We start from the raw sequence: 20,546 nt of genomic DNA, 5'->3' as shown, positions 1-20,546 counted from the left end.
TGTTACTGGGCTGCCACCTGCATTGCATGGTCAGAATGCCATCTGGGTGATAGTTGATAGATTGACGAAGACAGCGCATTTTCTGCCTATTAAGATTAGCTACCCTATGAACCGGTTACCAGAAATTTACATACAGGAGATTATTCGATCCCATGGAGTGTCGATATCCATAGTCTCAGATCGTGATCCATTCTTTACATCACGGTTCTTGAGGAATTTGCAAGAGGCACTAGGGACTCAGCTAGCATTCAGCACGACTTTTCACCCTCAGACCGATGGTCAGACTGAGAGAACCATCTAGGTATTGGAAGATATGCTTCGTGCCCATGTGCTAGATTTTGGAGGTAGTTGGATTCAGTTTTTGCCGCTAGTTGAATTTGCTTATAATAACAGTTATCATGCTAGCATCAGCATGGCACCCTATGAGGCATTATATGGTAGGAGATGTAGATCTCCTCTTTTCTGGGATGAAGTAGGCGAAAGGCGAGTTTTGGGTCCAAAGATAATTCAGCAAGCATGTGATAAAGTCTGACTTATTCAAGATAGGGTCAATGTAGCACAGAGTCAGCAAAAAAGTTATGTAGATACTTTCCGTCAGGAACTAGAATTTGGAGTAGGTGATCATGTTTTTCTGAGAATAACTCCACTAAAGGGGATCTTGAGATTTGGGAAGAAGGGTAAGTTGAGCCCTAGGTTTATTGGCCCATTTGAGATACTTGAGAAGATTGGGTCTGTAGCCTATCGGTTGGCTTTACCACCATCTCTATTTCAAGATCATGACGTATTTCATGTTTCTATGTTAAGGAAATACGTCCCAGATCCTTCCCATATCATTAGCCATGCAGAATTAGAAGTCAGTGAGGCTTTAGCGTATGAAGAAGCTTCGGTACAAATTTTGGATAGGAAAGAACAAGAATTATGCAGTAAAAGGATACCACTAGTAAAAGTTGTATGGAGAAACCACGCGGTTCAAGAAGCCTCATAGGAACTTGACGATGAAATCAGACGGAAATATCCCCATTTATTTGATGAATTATAGTATTGATGTATATGCTTAGATGGTAATTTTATTCTGTTGAGTCCAATATAATTGTAATGTAGAGTATAGGTTAGGTAGTCTTTTGGTTTTGGGGGAAATTTTCTTTTATGGTTGTAATCTCTGAGAACTACTCATGTAACCACGATATTCCTCCGCCATAAGTGAGGGCAGGTAATAAAATAAGTAGACCCTTTTCTTGTACTGAATGATGGAGAGTATGGTAAAGATACAGATAGTAAATTTCGAGGACAAAATTTTATGAGGGGAGAATGTAGTGACCCTAAGAATAATAGTATTTAAATAAGAAGAGGGAGAGAAATAGAAATAGAAATAGAAGGAGACCGTAGACTTTGTCGACGACATTGCATTTTGGAGAATACAATAATTTCAAGGAAACTGCCAAGCTTCGTCGATGAACACAGGGTTTTATCGACGAAGGTCTGAAGAATTTTGTCGACGAACACAGGGTTTCGTTGACAAGAAAATACCGAGTGAGGTTTTTGGCTACTCTAAAATTCGTCGACAAATTTAATGAAGGATTCGATGACGAAGTGATATGTCTCGTCGACGAATCTGGCCCTATAAATAGCTAAAAATCGAATTTTTCACATTTTAACACTCGTCTCTCTCTCCTCTCTCTCCCTACTTCACTCTCCCCCTTCCCTCTTCGATTTTGGCCCCGCCATTCGCCGGATCGAAGATTTGAGGCTACCACGATGCTCCTGGCGAAGTTCTCTACCAGTCTGCCGGAGCGGATCGTTGGGAAAACGAAGTTGGATTTCATCCCAAATTCAGGGTAAGGTCTTTTAACCTATTATTGGTTTTATGGTATTTATAAGAAATGATATAGGAAGAAAAATACTGATATTTTGTCCTGGAAAATATTATTTTCAGGGTGTTTTGTAGGAGGCCCTGCGAGTGTTACGCTAGTATTCCATAGGGGCTTTCTAGTAGTCAAGTAAGGGAAATATGCTATGCTAGGTATTTTTAAAATATTATACAGATTATTAAATGATGAAAATTATGTATTACAATATCGTGTGGCTTTTGAATACGAATATAGTACGAATATATGTTTTACGATATTTCAGTATTCTGATTTTACGATATTTCAGTACCATAATTTTATGAATATCAGTACCATGATTACACGATTTTCAGTATTATGATTATGCAATTTCAGTATTATGATTATGCAGTTTCAGTGTCATAATTATACAGTTCTCAGTACTACGATATATGAATTACAGTACAGTTATGCAGCATCATGGTTATTACGATTATTTTAGAATCATGGTAATTCAGATAGTTGTATATAAAAATATATTATATAGTATCATACCTTGTTGGACATGCAGCTACAGAGTACGGTACCGTTATTACAAATATTATGTTACTTTATGAGTGCAACCACCTATTTAGATAATACGTAGTAAGGTCGATCACCTAGGCCCTTGAAGAGGTTAGGCTCCTCATCCAGATATGGGTCGAGGTGGGTAGATCGACCGATGAAGTATAGTGATTTATTCTTGGTTGGCCAGCCAAGATAAATCCCGCCTACGGGCCGCACAACCCTATCATGAGAGGGTAAGTCATGACACACAGATAGCCACAGGGAACATTTTCAGTTATTATTACGTATGTATAGATTTGCAGAAACAAAGAACATACTTACTTATAGTAGAAGTATTTTGAATAATAAAATCCAATACTGCCATGTTAAGTAATAGGGATAGGGGTGGTGGATTTTATCACTTATACTTTGTTTATATATTCAGTTATACATGTTTATTTGAAAATAGATTTCATGATATAGTAGCTCATTTGCCACACACTAGTAATAACATATTTCTTCTTACTGAGCGTTGGCTCATCCCAGTGCTGAAACATTTTTCAGATAATCCAGGTAGACGAGCAGACCAGGCTCGCAGATAGAGGGGCTTCAGTAGTGCCCTGTCAGAGAGTGAGTATATTTTGGGAGTGTTTTTGTATATCCCAGCATGGTTGTTGGTATTTTGGGAAAACAGTGATATGTGTATATTTTGGGGAACATGTAGTACTCTGGTATTGGTTTTGTATTGTATATATTTACATATGAATATGTTTATTCAGTTTCTGCTTCTTGCTGCTTAGGTTTATGATTGGGTTTACCCCTAGCATGGTATTTAAGCAGGTCGTTACAAACCTACCCTTTATGAAGTCACAAGGAGAAAATACAGCAAGGAAAAATTATAGCTAGAAAAGTGAAAAATTAAAAATTAAAAAGACGTTACAAATAATTGTTGCAGTACAAGCTACCTACCAGTACATGCAGGAAATGAAATACAAAATAAATACAATAAAACATAAAAAGAAGATGCCATGCCGTCCACTCATGGGCTGCCACCTGGAGCCTCCAGGTTACCTGTGCACAAAAACAATTGCAACGCAAATTGTTAGCAGCTGAAATCCAAAAAAAATATGGTAAAAGAAAATGAGAAATGAAATCACGGAGAATAAGATTATTCCCTAACAAATCTGTTAGTGGAGAGAGTTTTGACTCCAAAATGCACCCTCAGATAGAAGGGAAACCCTGGTGAACATGAGAGAAGAAAGAAAAAAAAAATTCAGAGAAGAGGGGAGAAAGAAACAAAAGCATAAGAGTACTCTGCCAAATTGAGAAAATAGTGCATTAGAGATAGGGGTTCTGCAGAATTTGGAAAAAAAAATTCAGAGAGAGTTTGGGGAGAAGAGAGTTAGCAGTACCCTCTTAAATTGAGAGCTTCAGAGTTGAGAAAGCTCTGATTTACAGAGCAGCATCCATAGGCAAAGGTGCAAATGGATCAATAGAGAGGTACACCTTAGTGCCTTCCTGTTTAGAACCCAAAACAGGAGTTCAGGGACTCCCATCCAGAACCCCCCCGCTCAGACGTTCAAATTCACACACAGACAGATACAAAGAGCAGGATAAGCAAAATTCAAAGCGCTAAACTAGGGCACAAACTGTAAGAACCCGAACCATGATAACTGGGTTTAAATAAATAAGAAAGGGGCAAATTGGGAATATGGTATATTTCGTCGACGAAGCCTTTTTTCTTCTCTTCGACGAAATTCAGAGACTCGTCGACCAAAAGAAGCCGAGGAGTCTCTAAAAAATCGGTGATCTCAGATTCATCGACGAGGCCACTAATTCGTCGACGAAGTTAGTGAAAGATTCGTCGACGAGAACACCATTTTGTCGACGAATTGGGCCGGGCCAAAGGGCTATAAATAGAAATTCCTTTACTTCTTCACTAAGAAAACTTCAATCCTATCTCTCTCTCTAGAACTCTCCCTATTCTCTCTCTCTCTCTCTAGATTTCTTCGCCGATCGTTACTAGAATCGAGAATCGAAAGTTACCACGAGGATCGTGGAAGGATTCTCTACAATTATTATGGATTGAAATCTCATTTCGGAGATTTTCGAGTTTTGGCGAAAAATCGAGGTAAAGCTTGGTTTTCAATTCCGATCCGGTGGTTTTGTAGATAATGGTCTTGTGAGCATATTGTTTACTATGATTTGTAGGTTTTGGAACTTGATTTGTTGTTTAGGGGCCTTGGAATTCGAGATTTGCTTTCGGGGAAAAGGTAAGGAGAATTGTGTTTATATCGGTTATATTTTGAAATTGGACTCGGTGGAACTGAGGTTCACGGTCCTGTGTGTGTTTTGGCTACTCATTTGAGGGGATCTAACAGGGAAAACTATGATTTTTTCATTATTACAGTTTTGGGAAAAAAGGGGCGACGGGCTGCATTCCTAGTTTTGTTGAAAACCGTGGGTATATGTTGATTTATACTGTGATATTGGGATGGTTGTGCCTTAACTTGTTTAAAATGTATTTGTTTGGAAAACCATGATTTAGATTACCAAATGGGTGTGGTTTGTTTGGTTATATGAGCATCCATATGTTATATCTTTGTGAAATAGGAACGGGGTTCCGAATTGTTCTAGGTTTGAAAATCCGCCATTTGCTGAAGAGTGCGCAATACCACTAGATTGGCCGGCTTTCGAGCCGAAGGGTGTGCGAACACCAAATATGCACCAATTCAATGCTGATGCTTTGCCAAGTTACTGGGGGCACCGGCGTTTGTTGAAGGGTGTGAAATATCACCAGACGGCCAACGTTTGCCGAAGGGTGTGAAAATATCACCAGACTGCCGATGTTGGCCGAAGCGTGTGAAATACAATGAGATTACCGATTTTTACCGAAGGGTGTGAAATACAACCAGATAGTCCAGTTTCGAGCCGAAGGGTGTGACGACACAGATTGTATTGCTTGGTTTGTGAAAATATTGGAACTGTTTTGATTGTTTTGACTATTGATATATGCATGTTAGTGTATCATGATATCACTCAAATGCCACACACCAATATAACCTGTCTTCTTCCTTACTAAGAGGTGTCTCACCCTGTTGTACATACATTTTTACAGGTCCTTCTAAGTAACCGGAACTAACGTCCTGGTGTGAGGAGCGTAGTGGCCGGTGTACTGCATTTAGCGCTTGGGAAAGTGTAGGACTATATTTTTGATGGGTTGTCATTTTGAGATGTATTTGGGCACCCGTTTGTACGTTTTAATAGAGCCATGTTCTGCTCTTGTATAGACTCTAGTATGGTACTATATATGTTCATGTAGAATGACCTTTTTCCGCTGCGTATGTGATTGTGATTGGATGTGTTTAGGGTGCCTGCGAATCCCACGGGATCGGACCCTCATCCATTGTACTGTATCTTTGGATGTTTTATCAGGTACAGGGACAGGTTAGGTTATATTTTCACCATTGGGTCCCATTTCGGGGTTCGAGGCATGACAGCTTGGTATCAGAGCTAATCAGGTTACTAGATCTTGTAGACTTGGTTAGGCTTAGTTGTGAGTACATACTAGAGTATAGGATGTGGATATGGGTAAAGTTGGTTGAGGGTTGTTTGGTTGCTAGACCGAGATTTGTCGACGGTATTCCATGTTTTTCCTAGGATGACGATTCCAGTAAAAGTAGGGCAAATCATTAACGACTTTTGTGTCGGTGTGATAGGACAAACCTAGACCTGGCAGGGAGTAGTTAACACAATTAGTGAAGACCATTGCGTTAACTGTATGTGTTGGAGGGATACTGATAGATTCCTATTGTGTTGCAGAATGGAGCCCAAGGATAATGGTCTGGAAAGTGGCTCTGAGGAGACTACGAGTGATGAGTCTCCTTCAGTGTGTTGAGGTCTGACAAGGTAGGTGTTACGAGAGATCAGGCGGAGTGTGAGAAGACGCGAGTGCTCTCCTACTGCTGTGGGATGCACCATTGAGAGGTTCACACGCATGCATCCTCCGACGTTCTCTGGCGGGTCTGACCCGATGACAGCAGAGGATCTTGCACTACACGGATAGGCAGCAAGTCCTTTATGCCACTTTCCAGCTATCTAGGGAGACGGGTCGATGGTGGACTACGGTGAATCTGCTGGAGAAGCAGAGGGGTGGTCCTGAGAAAATGACGGGGAGCCGTTTCAAGGAGGTGTTCTTTGACAAATACTTCCCGGCTTCAGTACGTGTTGCGAACACAGATGAGTTTTTTGCGCTGACTTAGGGGAGTTTGACGGTGCAGGGGTATGCGGCTCGATACATAGAGTTATCCCGATTTGCACCATGTATGATCTCGAGCGAAAATGAGAATACTCGGAGGTTCGAGAAGGGTTTAAGGAAGGATTTTGCAGACTGTTGGGTATGCTTCAGATCCGTGAGTTCTTAGTGTTGGTGGTTAAGGATACGGTGATTGAGACCGGTATCCGAGAGGACGAGGTGGATCAAGAATCGAGGAAGAGGACAGTACCTTCTGGTTCTCATATAGGATCTCGTCAGGGATCGTGGAAGAAGAGGAGCAAAGGCTCAGGTTAGAATACCGAGCGCCAAGATTCTCAGATGAGCTAGACTCGTGGATGTTATGTCAGATGCCACAAATGGCACGAGGGTGAGTGCACGTTATTTGGGGGTAAGTGCTATAACTATGGCTATCCAGGTCATATATTTCATGATTGTCGTGCACCGAAGCGAGATGTTGGGACGGTGTGGGGTTGAGACCCGAGACATGAATGAGGTGTTATCTGTTACTACGCCCTCTGGGAGTGTATCTTTCTATAGGAAGATGTTGGTAGACTGCCCAGTGGAAATTCAGGGGAAGCTGCTACCGGCGAATCTTAGGGTATACGACATGTCGGGGTTTGATATCATTATGGGGATGGATTTGTTGTTCTTTAGTTATGATGTGATCGACTGTCATAGGAAGGTGGTAGTTTTCAGACCTCCTAGGGAATAGGAGAACGAATTCATGGGATCATGTGTGCGTCCAGCGCCACAAATTCTGTCGACCCTACAAGCGAGGAGGTTACTCTTGGACAAGTGTCAGGGGTGCCTAGCTTGTGTGTAGGAACCGTCGCGAGATGAGTTGAGGCTCAAGGACATTCGTGTAGTCAGTGAATTTCCGGATGTGTTTCTAGATGATTTACCTGGTTTACCTCCAGATCGTGAGGTGGAGTTTGCGATAGAATTGCTGCCTGGTAAGGCACCGATCTCTAAAGCTCCGTACCAAATGGCTCCAGCAGAACTTCGGGAATTGAAGGAGCAGTTACTGGAATTACTGGACAGAGGATTCATTCGACCTAGTGTTTCGCTCTGGGAAGCTCCAGTATTGTTTGTGAAGAAGAAGGACGGGTCGATGCGGATGTGCATTGATTACCATGAGATTAACAAGGTAATTGTGAAAAATCGTTATCATTTACCTCGTATAGATGATCTCTTTGACCAGTTACAGGGCATGCGGGTCTTTTCGAAGATCGATTTGCAGTCAGGATATCATCAGGTGAGGGTTAGAGTGGAGGATGTAGCGAAGATGGATTTCCGAACCAGATATGGCCACTATGAGTTCTTAGTCATGCCTTTTGGGTTGACGAATGCTCCGACAGTGTTCATGGATTTGATGAACAGGGTTTTCCATGAGTACCTAGATCGATTCGTAGTGGTATTCATTAACGACATTTTGGTATACTCGAGTACGGAAGAGCACGTGGAACATTTGAGGTTAGTGTTACAGATTCTGGGAAAGAAGAAGTTGTATGCTAAGCAGAAGAAGTGTGAATTCTGGTTGAGTCAGATTGCGTTCTTAGGCCATGTGATTATTGGGGATGGTATATCAGTTGATCCTAGCAAAATTAAAGTTGTGGTTGACTGGGTAAGGCCGAAGAATATTAAGAGGTTTAGAGTTTTTTAGGACTGGCGGGTTACTATCGTCGGTTCATAGAGGGTTTCTTTAAATTGTCTGGACCTCTGATAAGATTGACTAAGAAAGGAGTGCAGTTTGAGTGGACCAGTGATTGCGAACAGTGCTTTCAGGAGTTGAAGCACCAGCTGGTTACTGCTCTAGTGTTGACCATTCCTTCTGGGGATGGTGGATTTGTGATATATAGTGACGTATCTCTGAAAGGCCTGGGATGTGTGCTCATGCAGTAAGGTAAGGTAGTAGCGTATGCCTCTCGGTAATTGAAAGAGTATGAGAAGAATTACCCTACGCATGATCTGGAATTGGCTGCTGTTGTATATGCATTGAAGATTTGGCGACATTATCTGTACGGGGTGCAATGTGAGATCTTCACTGACCATAAGAGTCTCAGGTATTTCTTTACACGGCAGGAGTTGAACAAGGCAGAGGCGGTGGCTAGAGTTGATTAAGGACTACGATTGCGCAATCAGTTATCACCCTAGGAAGGCTAATGTAGTAGCTAATGCGTTGAGTTGGAAGTCAGGGCCTACGGCTGTATCTGCAGTTGTAACTCAATGTCACACTAGACGGGATTTGGAAAGCTCAGGTATTGAGTTGGTGGTTGGTAATCAACAGACTTATCTTTCTGGTTTGGTGGTCCAACCGACCTTATTTGAGCGTGTAAAAGCCGCGCAGGCTAGTGATGGAGAGTTGGCAGAGGTTATGGAAAAGGTATAGCAAGGGCTGGGTACAGAGTTTAACATCTCTGAGGGCGGTGTGTTGAGGTTTGGGACCAGAGTATGTTTTTCAAACGACGATGAGATCAGAAGGATGATTCTAAGGGAGGCGCATCATTCTATATATACGGTACATCCTAGTAGTACAAAGATGTATTGAGACTTGCGCAAGACCTTCTGATGGTCTGGTATGAAGAGGCAAATTGCTTAGTTCGTGGAGCAGTGTCTGACGTGTCAACAGGTGAAAGCTGAACATCAGAGGCTGGCAAGGCCGTTGCAGCTTTTGCCTATTCTAGTGTGGAAATAGGAGCATATTTCCATGGATTTTGTGACCGATTTGCCACCAGCGCTTCACAGACAGAATGCTATTTGGGTGATCGTTGATAGAGTGACGAAATCTGCTCATTTCATACCGATAAAAGTTGGCTATCCTTTGAGTAGGCTAGCATATTTGTATGTGCATGAGATTGTGAGGATGCACGGAATACCGGTGTCCATAGTATCGAATCGGGATCCAAGGTTTACTTCTCGATTCTGGATGAGCTTGCAGGAGGCATTGGGGACGAAGCTTACATACAGTATAGCATTCCACCCCCAAACTGATGGACAGTCAGAGAGGACGATACAGATATTGGAAGATATGTTGTGAGATTGTGTGTTAGACTTTGGTGGTAGCTGGATACAATTTATGCCACTTGTAGAGTTCGCTTATAACAACAGCTTCCAGTCTAGTATCGGGATGGCACCGTTCGAGGCTTTGTATGGTCAGAGGTGTCGATCTCCTTAGTGTTGGGATAAGGTTGGTGAACGTCAGGTGTTAGGACCTGAACTCATATAACAGGCATCTGAGAAGGTGGGTTTGATCCGGGAGAGGATTAGATCAACTTAGAGTTGGCAAAAGAGTTACGCAGATGTTCGCTGCCATAAGTTAAAGTTCGAAGTGGGAGGTAAGGTATTTCTGCGTATCGCTCCGATGAAAGGGGTGATGAGATATTGGAGGAAGAGCAAACTAAGCCCGAGGTTTATCGGACCATTCAAGGTACTTGAGCGAGCGGGTTCAGTAGCCTACAGGATTGCATTACCTCCATCACTTTTGATGGTCCACGAGACCAAATCACCGATTTTTACCGAAGGGCGTGAAATACCACCAGACAGTCCGACTTCGAGCCAAAGGGTGTGACGACACCAGATTGTATTGCTTGGTTTATGAAAATACTAGAACTGTTTTGATTGTTTTGACTATTGATCTATGCATGTTGTGTATCATGATAACACTCAAATGCCACACACTGATATAACCTATTTTCTTCCTTACTAAGAGGTGTTTCACCCTTGTTGTACGTACATTTTTACAGGTCCTTCTAAGTAATCGGAACTAGTGTCCTAGTGTAAGGAGCGTAGTGGCCGGTGTAAGGAGCGTAGTGGCCGGTGTACTGCGTTTAGCGCTTGGGTAAGTGCTAGGACTATATTTTTGATGGGTTTCCATTTTGAGATGTATTTGGGCACCCGTTTGTACGTTTTGATAGAGCCATGTTCTGCTCTTGTATAGACTTTGGTATGGTACTGTATATGTTCATGTAGAATGACCTTTTTTCGCTGCGTATGTGATTGTGATTGGATGTGTTTAGGGTGCCTGCAAACCCCACGAGGTCGGACTTTTATCCATTGTACTGTATCTTTGGACATTTTATAAGGTAAAGGGACAGGTTAGGTTATATTTTCACCCTTGGGTCCCATTTCGGGGTTCGGGGCATGACACAAGCACACACGCAGCAAGGAGAAGAGGACCGGAGGAGTATAGGACCCTAGGTAAATTTCTCTTCATTATCCTAATTCTCAGACTGTGTACTGTGCGTGTGTAAATGCAGGTGTTCTCCAGTTCTTAGGTCCAAGCATGAACCCAAGATCGATCCGACCCAAAGCAGACCTTCACTTAGCCTGAATCAGAATCTGAATCTAGGTTCTCCTTCTTTGACACCCCTTGGATCCAATCCTCGACCCCTGAACCCAAGCTTGTGTCTGGATCCTCACCATTAAATCGGCCAAAATTTATTTTAAAATTCCTTTGGGCCGGCCCATTTTAAAAACTCATGTGGGACCTATTTTTTTTTTAATAAAAATAAGAAATCCACCCTGGATTCTATTTTGAAAGAACCTAGGCCTTGTCTAAAAATGGATGTGGGCTAGCCCTGTCTTTTTAACAACCCGAAGCCCATTCCAAACCTAATCAGCCCCTAGACCCGGTTCGTGAATAAGCCCACTAACCCAGCTTTTGAAACGAGCCCATTACCCATTTTTTAAGTCACTCTACCCAGCCCATTTTAAATTGTCAAATTACCAAGCCCACTCTCATGAAGCTAACCAAAGCCCACATGAGCTTACTCCCCCCACGTGACTAGGCCATGTGCCCCACTCGGGTATACCCGAGTCCACATCTCACCTTGGGTTGACTCAGGTGAGTCAACCCCCCACTCACTCACCAGGTGAGGACGAGTCGACTCGTCCCCACCTCCAAAATCGCAAGCCTACCCTACAATTCCCGGAACCAAATCATGAATCGAGCACCAATACCCATAATCATAGTTCGAAAATCATACATACCCACCTCAGATTTCAAAACAAAGAAACACAAAACTAAAAAAAACAAAAACTTCACCACAAAATAAATAGAGGTAAGGGAGGATACTTATTTAAGGATTGGCTTTCGAACAGTCAAACGAATCTCCACTTCGAAGATTTCAGATCCCCCAGAATCCTCGAGGGTTCGGGTCTTCGGGTCTGTCCCATTTTGAACAGAGAGAATACTTGGACTTGAGGATCCGTGAGGAAAAATTTCTTCGAGAGGTCAGAGAGTGGTTTAGATTTAGAGGGGGTGAAAGGATCGAGGTTTGGAGGCTTTGGTTTTAGTAAGGTAGATGAACCAGGGGTTAGGGTTTTTCATTGAGATGGAGAAGAACATAGAAGTTGAGAAAGTTGCAAAGATGTGAGAGTTTGGCTTTATGGCTTACAGGGAGTTTAGAAAAAAGAAAAAGAAAAAAGTAGGGGTGAGCTTGAAGTAAAGGGATGTGTCAAGGAAGATTTAGGGGTTGTTGATCATTTCAAAACACTGAAAAGGGGACAGTGAGCTAAGAAAGTATGGGCTAGGGACGATTCATGAAGAGGAAGAAAGGAGAGACTTAGGGTTTTAGCCGAGGAGGGAGAGGGTCTGCGAGGAGGTTAGAAAAATGAAAGAAATGAAAATTTTTAGTTTTTATATGTTCTGATTAGAAACCCTAGGATCATGACATGTGGAATACTTCATCTCCGCACCATCAAAATCACACACGGTTGAATCCTAACTGTTCACTTCTGGTTTCTATTGAGTGTTAAGATTAAGCCACGTAGGAGGTCTCAAGCAACTCCATCTCCCACTGTTGGAGTCCCTCACTCATCAATGATCCAAATCATTCCATGGGAGACATGGTCAACATTAGGTATTCTCATACCAATCGCGGCCGGTCAACCCCTGCAATGCGCCAACGGCTCAGATCGTCTAAGACAGAGGCATTAAATGTCGCCAGTACTTTACTGACGACATGCGCCCATCTACTCCGCTCGCTGAGTGACGCATGGCGCATCATCCCCAGACCATTAATGATCCCTGCTACTCACGACCACTTATCCACCCGTGTCATGCCACGTGGCCCCCTTGGTCTCCTTCACCATTAATGCGTGCAGGTGCACTTAGGGTCCCTCCTGGCCGTTGGATCCGCATCTCCGTGTGCATCCGCAATTGCACCATGTTGTGGACCTCATCAGCATTTTTCGTGCCACTCTAGCCTCACCATGTGGCACTTCTGGTCTTGACCAAAGACCTTAAAATGGGTTGACCTGCTTGATGTGGACCGATTCTCCTCTAAACCGGTTTGGGTCCCTGAACCGGTAAAAGGTCGGTTGGGTATATGTATATATATTTAAATAAATTCCCAAAAAATCCATAAAAATCACAAAAAATTCATAAAAAATACATAAAAATCCAAAAAATTCCTAGAAAAAATTTTAAAAAAATCTCCTAAAGATTTGAACATGATTTGCACTCAAAAATTTTTAAAGAAAATATGGTAAAATTCCAAAAAATTTCCAAAGCATGTTTTTGCACTCACTTCACAAAAATTCAAAAAAATATGTTTTAAATTTCAAATAAAGTCCCTAAATAGTTACAGAATTTCTAGAAAAAACCCAAAAATTTTCCTTTCACGGTTTTTGTTTCAAATTTTGTTTTGTTCAGGAAAATATTGGAAAACCCACATTAGTCTCAACCAAGACCTTAAACTAGTTTTCCTAGGACCTGTCAACGTTTGACCAGTTCGTCATCCCCCCAAACCAGTTTGTGTCGGTTCCCTCCTTTTTTTTTTTTTTTGGATTACGCACCGGGTATCCACGTGTCCATTTTACGGTCCACGTGACTAATCTTGCGCCCCTTGAAGTTGACCCCATAACTCAAAAGGGAGAGTAAATTCAAGAGTTCAGGGGCGGAAATGAGCCTAGGAGGGTTTGAACACCTGACCTATGAGAGACACTCCCGCAGAAAATTTGATTATTACTTGGATGTTCAGAAAATTCACAAAAGATCACAAAATTCTCAAAAAACCCAACAACATTTTTCATACTTCGATTTCAATTGATTTTATTTATGCTATTTTTGAAGTTTGAAAAAATCACAAAAAATCAAAAAAAAATTCACACGTAGAAAAGTCACAAAAAATGTTTTTTAGGCACAGGAAACCATTTTCATCCGAACAAATTCCAAAAAAACCTCCCGGAATAGTATTTTTCCTACTTAGAAAAACCTACGGATTTCAAAAACCCCTGGGAGAGTATTTTGTACTCTATTTTCGATTTTCTTTCCGATAATTGCAACAAAGGGCATGGACTCTTTGAAGTATTGGATTGCCCCGGTTCTGAGGGAATACCTATATAGTATTTTCATTCTTTTGATTTTTGAAAGGGAGTAATTTTTAAAAGCTTATTACATTTATTTCGAGATAATATGTGATTAATCTGGTACAGTTCGTAACAACGGGCGTGTAGGGGGTGCTAATACATTTCCTCGCGTAACCATAATCTCGAGCCCCACTCTGGTAATGCATGTCGATTCTACCTCTAACTGGGTAGCAATCAAGTATTCTAACCGTACTTTTAAAGGTTAGTGGCGACTCCATCTCACATTGTTTTCCACAAAAATTACTTTTTCAAAATCACACATTCCATCATTTTCCCAAGGTTCACAAGCCAAACCCACACATTTTTGGGTCCGGGACACGTCGCGACACAAGTCATGTTTTTTACTACTCTTCCTAGTCAAGTTTATAAGACATTTTTTTCTTAGAAATGATGGTGTCCGAAACTTACTAAAAGCTCAATTAATCTATTACTGGAATTGAACTTCTACTATTTTCCACTTGAATGTCAAATTACCAACTCAAATGAAAAGTTATAGTCCGCAGGACCACTTTATTCATAATTTTTTTAGAAACATATCTTCTGGTTCTCAGAAAATATAATATTTGAGGAAATTATATAAGTAAAATTTGAAGTGGGCAAGGAAGTCGCGAGTCACGACTTCGTCTTAAAACAGGGAACACCAGCCAAACCCAGTTTTATTCCTTGCCGTTATGCCTTTCAATTGGGTAGCCCATGGCCCTGCTTTTTTCCATAGTGAAAAACTGATCTCTCTAGAGTCTCGAGCCAATGGGTCTCCAAAACTTTTCTTTTCTTTTTTTACCAAAGGGTAAATTATATTGATCAAAGGGATATGTACAGAAAAGACTGAAACATACACTGAGAGAGGGGTAGCCAAAACTCCCAATCAAATATAAATAGCATCAAAACTAGGAAAAGAAGACCTAGCAACAAGTACAATTCAACCTAGTCATACCCAGGTCACAAGGCATTTACAATCTGGGCATACCCAGAAAACAAAAGTAACTCAAGATCAGATTTGCAGGCCACGATCCCAAGTTCCAATCCTCAAAACCACAGACGGCATGCACGCCTGAAGCTTCCACAACCATGCGAGTGAGGGCAAAAGACGAACCCACTGCAACGGAAATCAAGACAGCTTCTGGAAACCAAAAGCGAATATCTTTGACAAAAGTCAACCACCGGATGATGCCAAAAATCAAAGGTGGAAGATGCAATTCCCGCTGGATCACCACGTGAAGGAGAAACTTGCAAACAAAACTTCCACCATATCCTGCCAGCTCACACACCTACAGATCGACACGTAGGCACTTCAAATATAAAGGACACACTGAATGGAGGTACTTTAAAAAACAAATAACAAACCAACAAAGCAGAAGACAACAAGCTCACGCGGCCACTGACAGAAAAAGCAAAACCCAATGACTGGCCGTAGTAAATGATGCCAAACCGCGTTACAGGGTTAAAAGTTAACGCCAACTGCTATTCCCATTTTGCCAACTGTGTTATTATACTTTTTCCTAGTGATATGCCAACTGTCCACAGCTGAACTGAAGCTTCATGCCCATTTCCTCTTCTCCCTCCCACTAGTATAAAAAACCCAACACACCTTCCATCCCAAGCACACTCCAATACCATCCCTCCTCTTAATCCCAATATTATTGGTACCAACAAATTCCAATTCCTCCCCGTGCTTAGTATCACCATGTCCATGGCTTCGCCTCTGCTTTCTTCTTCAAATGTTGTGAAGATGCTGCTGTTCTCTCTTATGTTCAGCTCTTCAGTAGTACTCCTCTCGTCTGCAACCAACTTCTACGAGAACTTTGACATCACTTGGGGAGACGGTCGTGCTCAAATTCTCAACAATGGCGACCTTCTCACTCTTTCCCTCGACAAAGCCTCCGGCTCTGGTTTTCAATCCAAGCAGGAGTACCTATTCGGCAAGATCGACATGCAGCTCAAGCTCGTCCCCGGTAACTCCGCAGGCACCGTCACTGCCTACTATGTAAGTAGATAGTCCAAGCTTTTCATTCAGCTTTTAATTTTAATTAATATTTTGGAATAAACGTGTGGAATATTTCAGAGGTAGGATAAAATTTAGCTATATCTCCATCCTGGGAATGTTAATTTGTTTAACTAACGCACCAAGTATGTGCTGCAGTTGTCGTCCCAAGGATCGACCCACGACGAGATAGACTTCGAATTCTTGGGGAACTTGAGTGGAGATCCCTACATTCTTCATACCAATGTTTTCGGCCAAGGCAAAGGCAATAGGGAGCAGCAATTCTACTTGTGGTTTGATCCCACTGCTGACTTTCACACCTATTCCATCCTCTGGAATCCTCAAGCCATAATGTAAGTACATGTACTCCCAACTAAGGTGACAAAATTAATTCTATATACAGTTCCAGCGAACCTAGTACCATCTAAATTTATGTTTTTTTAACATCTTGACCGTGTCTCTGTTTCAGCTTCTCTGTTGATGGCACGCCTATTAGGGAATTCAAGAACATGGAATCAATGGGTGTTCCCTTTCCTAAAAATCAGCCGATGAGAATATACTCCAGTCTTTGGAATGCGGATGATTGGGCCACAAGAGGTGGGCTGGTGAAGGCAGACTGGACCCAAGCACCCTTCACCGCCTCCTACAAGAATTACATTGCTGATGCTTGTGTGTGGTCCTCCGGAGCATCTTCATGTAGTTCACCTCCATCTTCTTCAACCTCTGGTACTGCGAATTCGTGGCTCACTCAGGAGTTGGATTCTACAAGTCAAGAAAGACTAAAATGGGTTCAGCAAAACTACATGATTTACAATTATTGCACGGACACGAAGCGCTTCCCACAAGGTCTCCCTCCAGAGTGCACCTCCAGCACGCCTTAATTGAAGAGGATCCAGTCACTTTTTTTTTGCTTTTTATTTTTTGCCTTCAATCCCATTTAATTAATTTATTCATTCATTTTAATTGATGTACGATGTAATACCTCTACAATCATATTAATTCTATGTTGTAAAACTTGAAGATTGCGCAGACCAACATTGTTTTTCAGGTATATCACTTACCTAAATTCTAATATTTGCTTCTAATTATTAATTAACCGTCAATTTTTATCAAACTCCCTAAGGAATCACAATCATAAATTAATTAGTTATGAAGGGGGCATTAAAATTTAAAATACTATCCATCCATCAAATTTCTATCCAAAACTTCTACTCACAAATTTGGTTTTTTGATGTTTCATGTCATGTCATTAGGTCATTTTTTCAACTCTTGACAACATTTTCTTGCCCTTTTAATATTTAGGTAAAATCCAATAATATCCTTTGAGTTTTTCAAACACGACACTCCACCTTTTGTCTTTTTTAACTTGCCCTTTTAATATTTAGGTTAAATCCAATAATATCCTCCGAGTTTTTCAAATACGACACTCCACCTTTTGTCTTTTTGAAAACTACCAAAAAATACCCAGAAGTTTAAATATATTAACAACATAATGTTTTACAATTATTGCATGGACACGAAACGCTTCCCACAGGGTCTAGGGTCTCCCTCTAGAATGCTCCTCCATCATGCCTTAATTGAAAAGAATCCAATCGCTATTTTTTTTTTTTTTCTACGTTCAATCTTATTTGATTAATTTATTCATTCATTATTTAGCAAGATAGTATATATACTTATATAATTTTCAATAATATCAATTAAAATTAATTCTACCATTTTAATGGAGAAAAAATGAATTGTATTGTGCATATTATATTAAATTTTAAAAACAATTTCAATCATCTATGCTAATATAGCATATATATTTCTATACTTTTGAATAATATAAATTGAAATGAATTCTTCACTTTTAGTAGATATAAATATAAAATAATGAGAAATAAAGTAGGAACTAATAATTTAAATTAATTTTATAATGTAAAAGTATTCAAAAAGAAAGTGATGCAAAACTCTTGTGTAACGCCCCAAAATTAATTATTAGTAGAGAATGTAGTGATTTAAAAAAGTTTATTAAATTAATTAATTAATTAATTAGTTAATAATTATTAATTAAATAATATAATATAATATGATAATATATTAATAAAATATAAAAATTATATTATAATATATATATATATATATATATAGATATAAACCTTGGCTTTAGGAAGGAAATTTTATTTCCTTAAGCGCCCCCTTCTCTCTCTCACCAACTTTCTCTCTCCTCCACCCGCCTCCCTCTCTCTTCAATTTTTTCTCTTATAGTTGACCAATCGAAAAATAGAAAATACCACTGGATTCCTATCTCGGTCACCAACATTTTAACCGGAGTGGATTTGTGATTAGGGCGTCGTAGGCACCACTCCTGGAAGAAGGTAATCTCTCTTTCCCTCCTCAATTTTTCTCAAATCCTTAACCAAATCGACGATTAGATACCATCACGGGGTCCTAGCATCGATTGTCGTCATTTTAATCGGAGCAAAATTTTAATTTGGGTTTCTTAGACACCACTCCAAGGGTAGAGTAAGGATAGTGGAATTATATCCATTAATTATTTTTAATATTTAATTAGTATTGGGAGTGGGGGCCTAGGAAATGTTAAAATAATTGTAATTCTAGAATTGAGTTAATTGAACTAAGGAAAATGTGATTTCAGGATTTCGAGTTCCGAACGCCGCAGGCGTGGATCTAAGGTTTTTACCAAGTCTCTCAATAAGTTAGGTAAGGGGAATAAATTATAGCAGTCATTTTTGAAAATTACTAACTGAGTAAATATGTGAAAATGAGAATATGATATTTTGCGTGAGATTATTATGATTCCAATATCAACTCCATATGACCAATGCTCCAATCGCTCTCCTACACCTCTCCATCTTGTGTTTTTCAGACGTCTGGGGTCCTGCTCCAGTGCTTTGTTGGGGTGGTTTTAAATATTATCCTTCTTTTGTTCATGACTTTAGTAGGTTCACAAAATGGTTCACTTGAAAGAAAACATAGACATATTGTGGAAATAGGTCTTGCACTCCTTACTTATTCTTTGTTGCCCCATTCTTACTAGTTCGATGCTTTTGTCACTGCTGTTTTCTTAATCAACCGCCTTCCTACTCCCCCTTTAAATCACAAATCACCTTTTGAGGATCTATTTAGTCAAAAACCAGATTACTTGTTTCTTAAAACTTTTGTTTGCTTATGCTAGCCCAATCTTAGGCTATTTAATAATCATAAAATGAATTTTAAGTCTCTCTGTGTGTTTTTCTTGGCTATAGTTCTTCTCATTATGGCTATATGTGCTTTTATGTCCCTACTACCAAAATGTATATTTCTAGGGATGTTCTTTTTTATGAAACCAAATTCCCATTCTTTGCTTCACTTTCTAGTCCATCTTCAGCCTATCCATCTCGGCCCAACCCGTCCCTTGTTCAACTACCCTTCTTTTATCCATCTTAGCCTCATGGGCCTTCTCCTTCTTCTAATCAACTATCTACTCGGCCTAGCCCATCTCCACACCCTAATACTCTTTCCTCTCCGTCTCAGGCTTCTACTCCTAGCCCATGAACTCATCTTCCCATTGTCTTACCCAAATCCCTTCCATCTTTTAGGTCATCTATTAACTCTTCTAGGGCACCCTTATCTTCATCATCTCCAGCATCCACATCTCCCTTTGCAATCCCTTCCACCTCTATTCATCCAATGCAAACCAGAGCCAAAGCTAACAAAGCTTGCCCTAAAATAAGGATTGATGACATTGTTTTTTGGCATCGGTCTCAGGTTCATGCCACTTCCATCGCCACTCCTGAGGGACCCTCCTCTGTTACTCAAGCCTCTAAATTTCCAGAATGGAGGCATACGATGCAACTGGAGTTTAATGCCCTTATGTCAACCAATACTTGGTCGCTCGTTCCTCCTGATCCTAATCAAAATATTGTTGGCTATCACTGGATTTTTAAGACCAAGCACCTATCCAATGGTTCCATTGATCGAAGAAAGGCGAGACTGGTTGTTAAGGGCTACAGTCAACTTGAAGGTTTCAACTACAATGAAACATTTAGCCCTCTGATCAAGCCAACTACCATCAAGTTAGTTCTCTCCATAGCAGTATCTTTTGGTTGGCCGATTCACCAGTTGGATGTTTAGAATGCCTTTTTGAATGGGACTCTTGATGAACATGTTTCTATGACTCAACCACTTGGGTTTATACACCCTCAATTTCCCAACTATGTCTACAAACTCAATAGAGCTTTTTATAGCCTTAAACAAGCTCTACGGGCCTGGTATGCGCATCTCAGCACTCGGCTACTGGAGTTGGGTTTTACTGTTTCAAAATCCAACACCTCACTATTCATTTATCGACATCAATTTGTGGTTATCTTTTTCCTAGTCTATATGAATGATATATTGCTTATTAGTTCCAGTCCAAGTGTTTTAACTCATCTTATCTCTATTTTACAGGCTGATTTTCCCCTTAAGGATTTGGGGGATTTACATTATTTCTTGGGTATCGATTGTCGCCATGATTCTACTGGCCTGATGATTTCTCAAAAGAAATGTATTTTGAATTTGCTCA

General features: G+C 40.6%; 1 protein-coding gene and 1 long non-coding RNA gene across 2 annotated transcripts; one reads left to right on the top strand and one right to left on the bottom strand.

Annotated features, from left to right (window-relative positions):
- Positions 1-3,271: 3,271 nt before the first annotated feature.
- LOC131145215 (uncharacterized) lies at positions 3,272-12,272 on the bottom strand. Its single transcript, XR_009134022.1, has 2 exons — positions 11,723-12,272; positions 3,272-3,443 (listed from the first exon to the last, which is right to left on the bottom strand). It is a non-coding gene; the product is annotated as an uncharacterized LOC131145215 (long non-coding RNA).
- Positions 12,273-15,352: 3,080 nt separating this feature from the next.
- LOC131145214 (probable xyloglucan endotransglucosylase/hydrolase protein 23) lies at positions 15,353-17,035 on the top strand. The gene is made up of 3 exons (XM_058094359.1): positions 15,353-16,003; positions 16,160-16,353; positions 16,470-17,035. The coding sequence occupies exons 1-3, from the start codon at positions 15,704-15,706 to the stop codon at positions 16,879-16,881; spliced, it is 906 nt and encodes a 301-aa protein (XP_057950342.1). The 5' UTR covers positions 15,353-15,703; the 3' UTR covers positions 16,882-17,035.
- Positions 17,036-20,546: the final 3,511 nt, after the last annotated feature.

This window comes from Malania oleifera, chromosome 12 (assembly GCF_029873635.1).
Source record: "Malania oleifera isolate guangnan ecotype guangnan chromosome 12, ASM2987363v1, whole genome shotgun sequence".
NCBI classification, from domain to species: domain Eukaryota; kingdom Viridiplantae; phylum Streptophyta; class Magnoliopsida; order Santalales; family Ximeniaceae; genus Malania; species Malania oleifera.
Note: the sequence above shows the minus strand (reverse complement) of the source record. Positions and strands in the feature narration are given on the sequence as shown.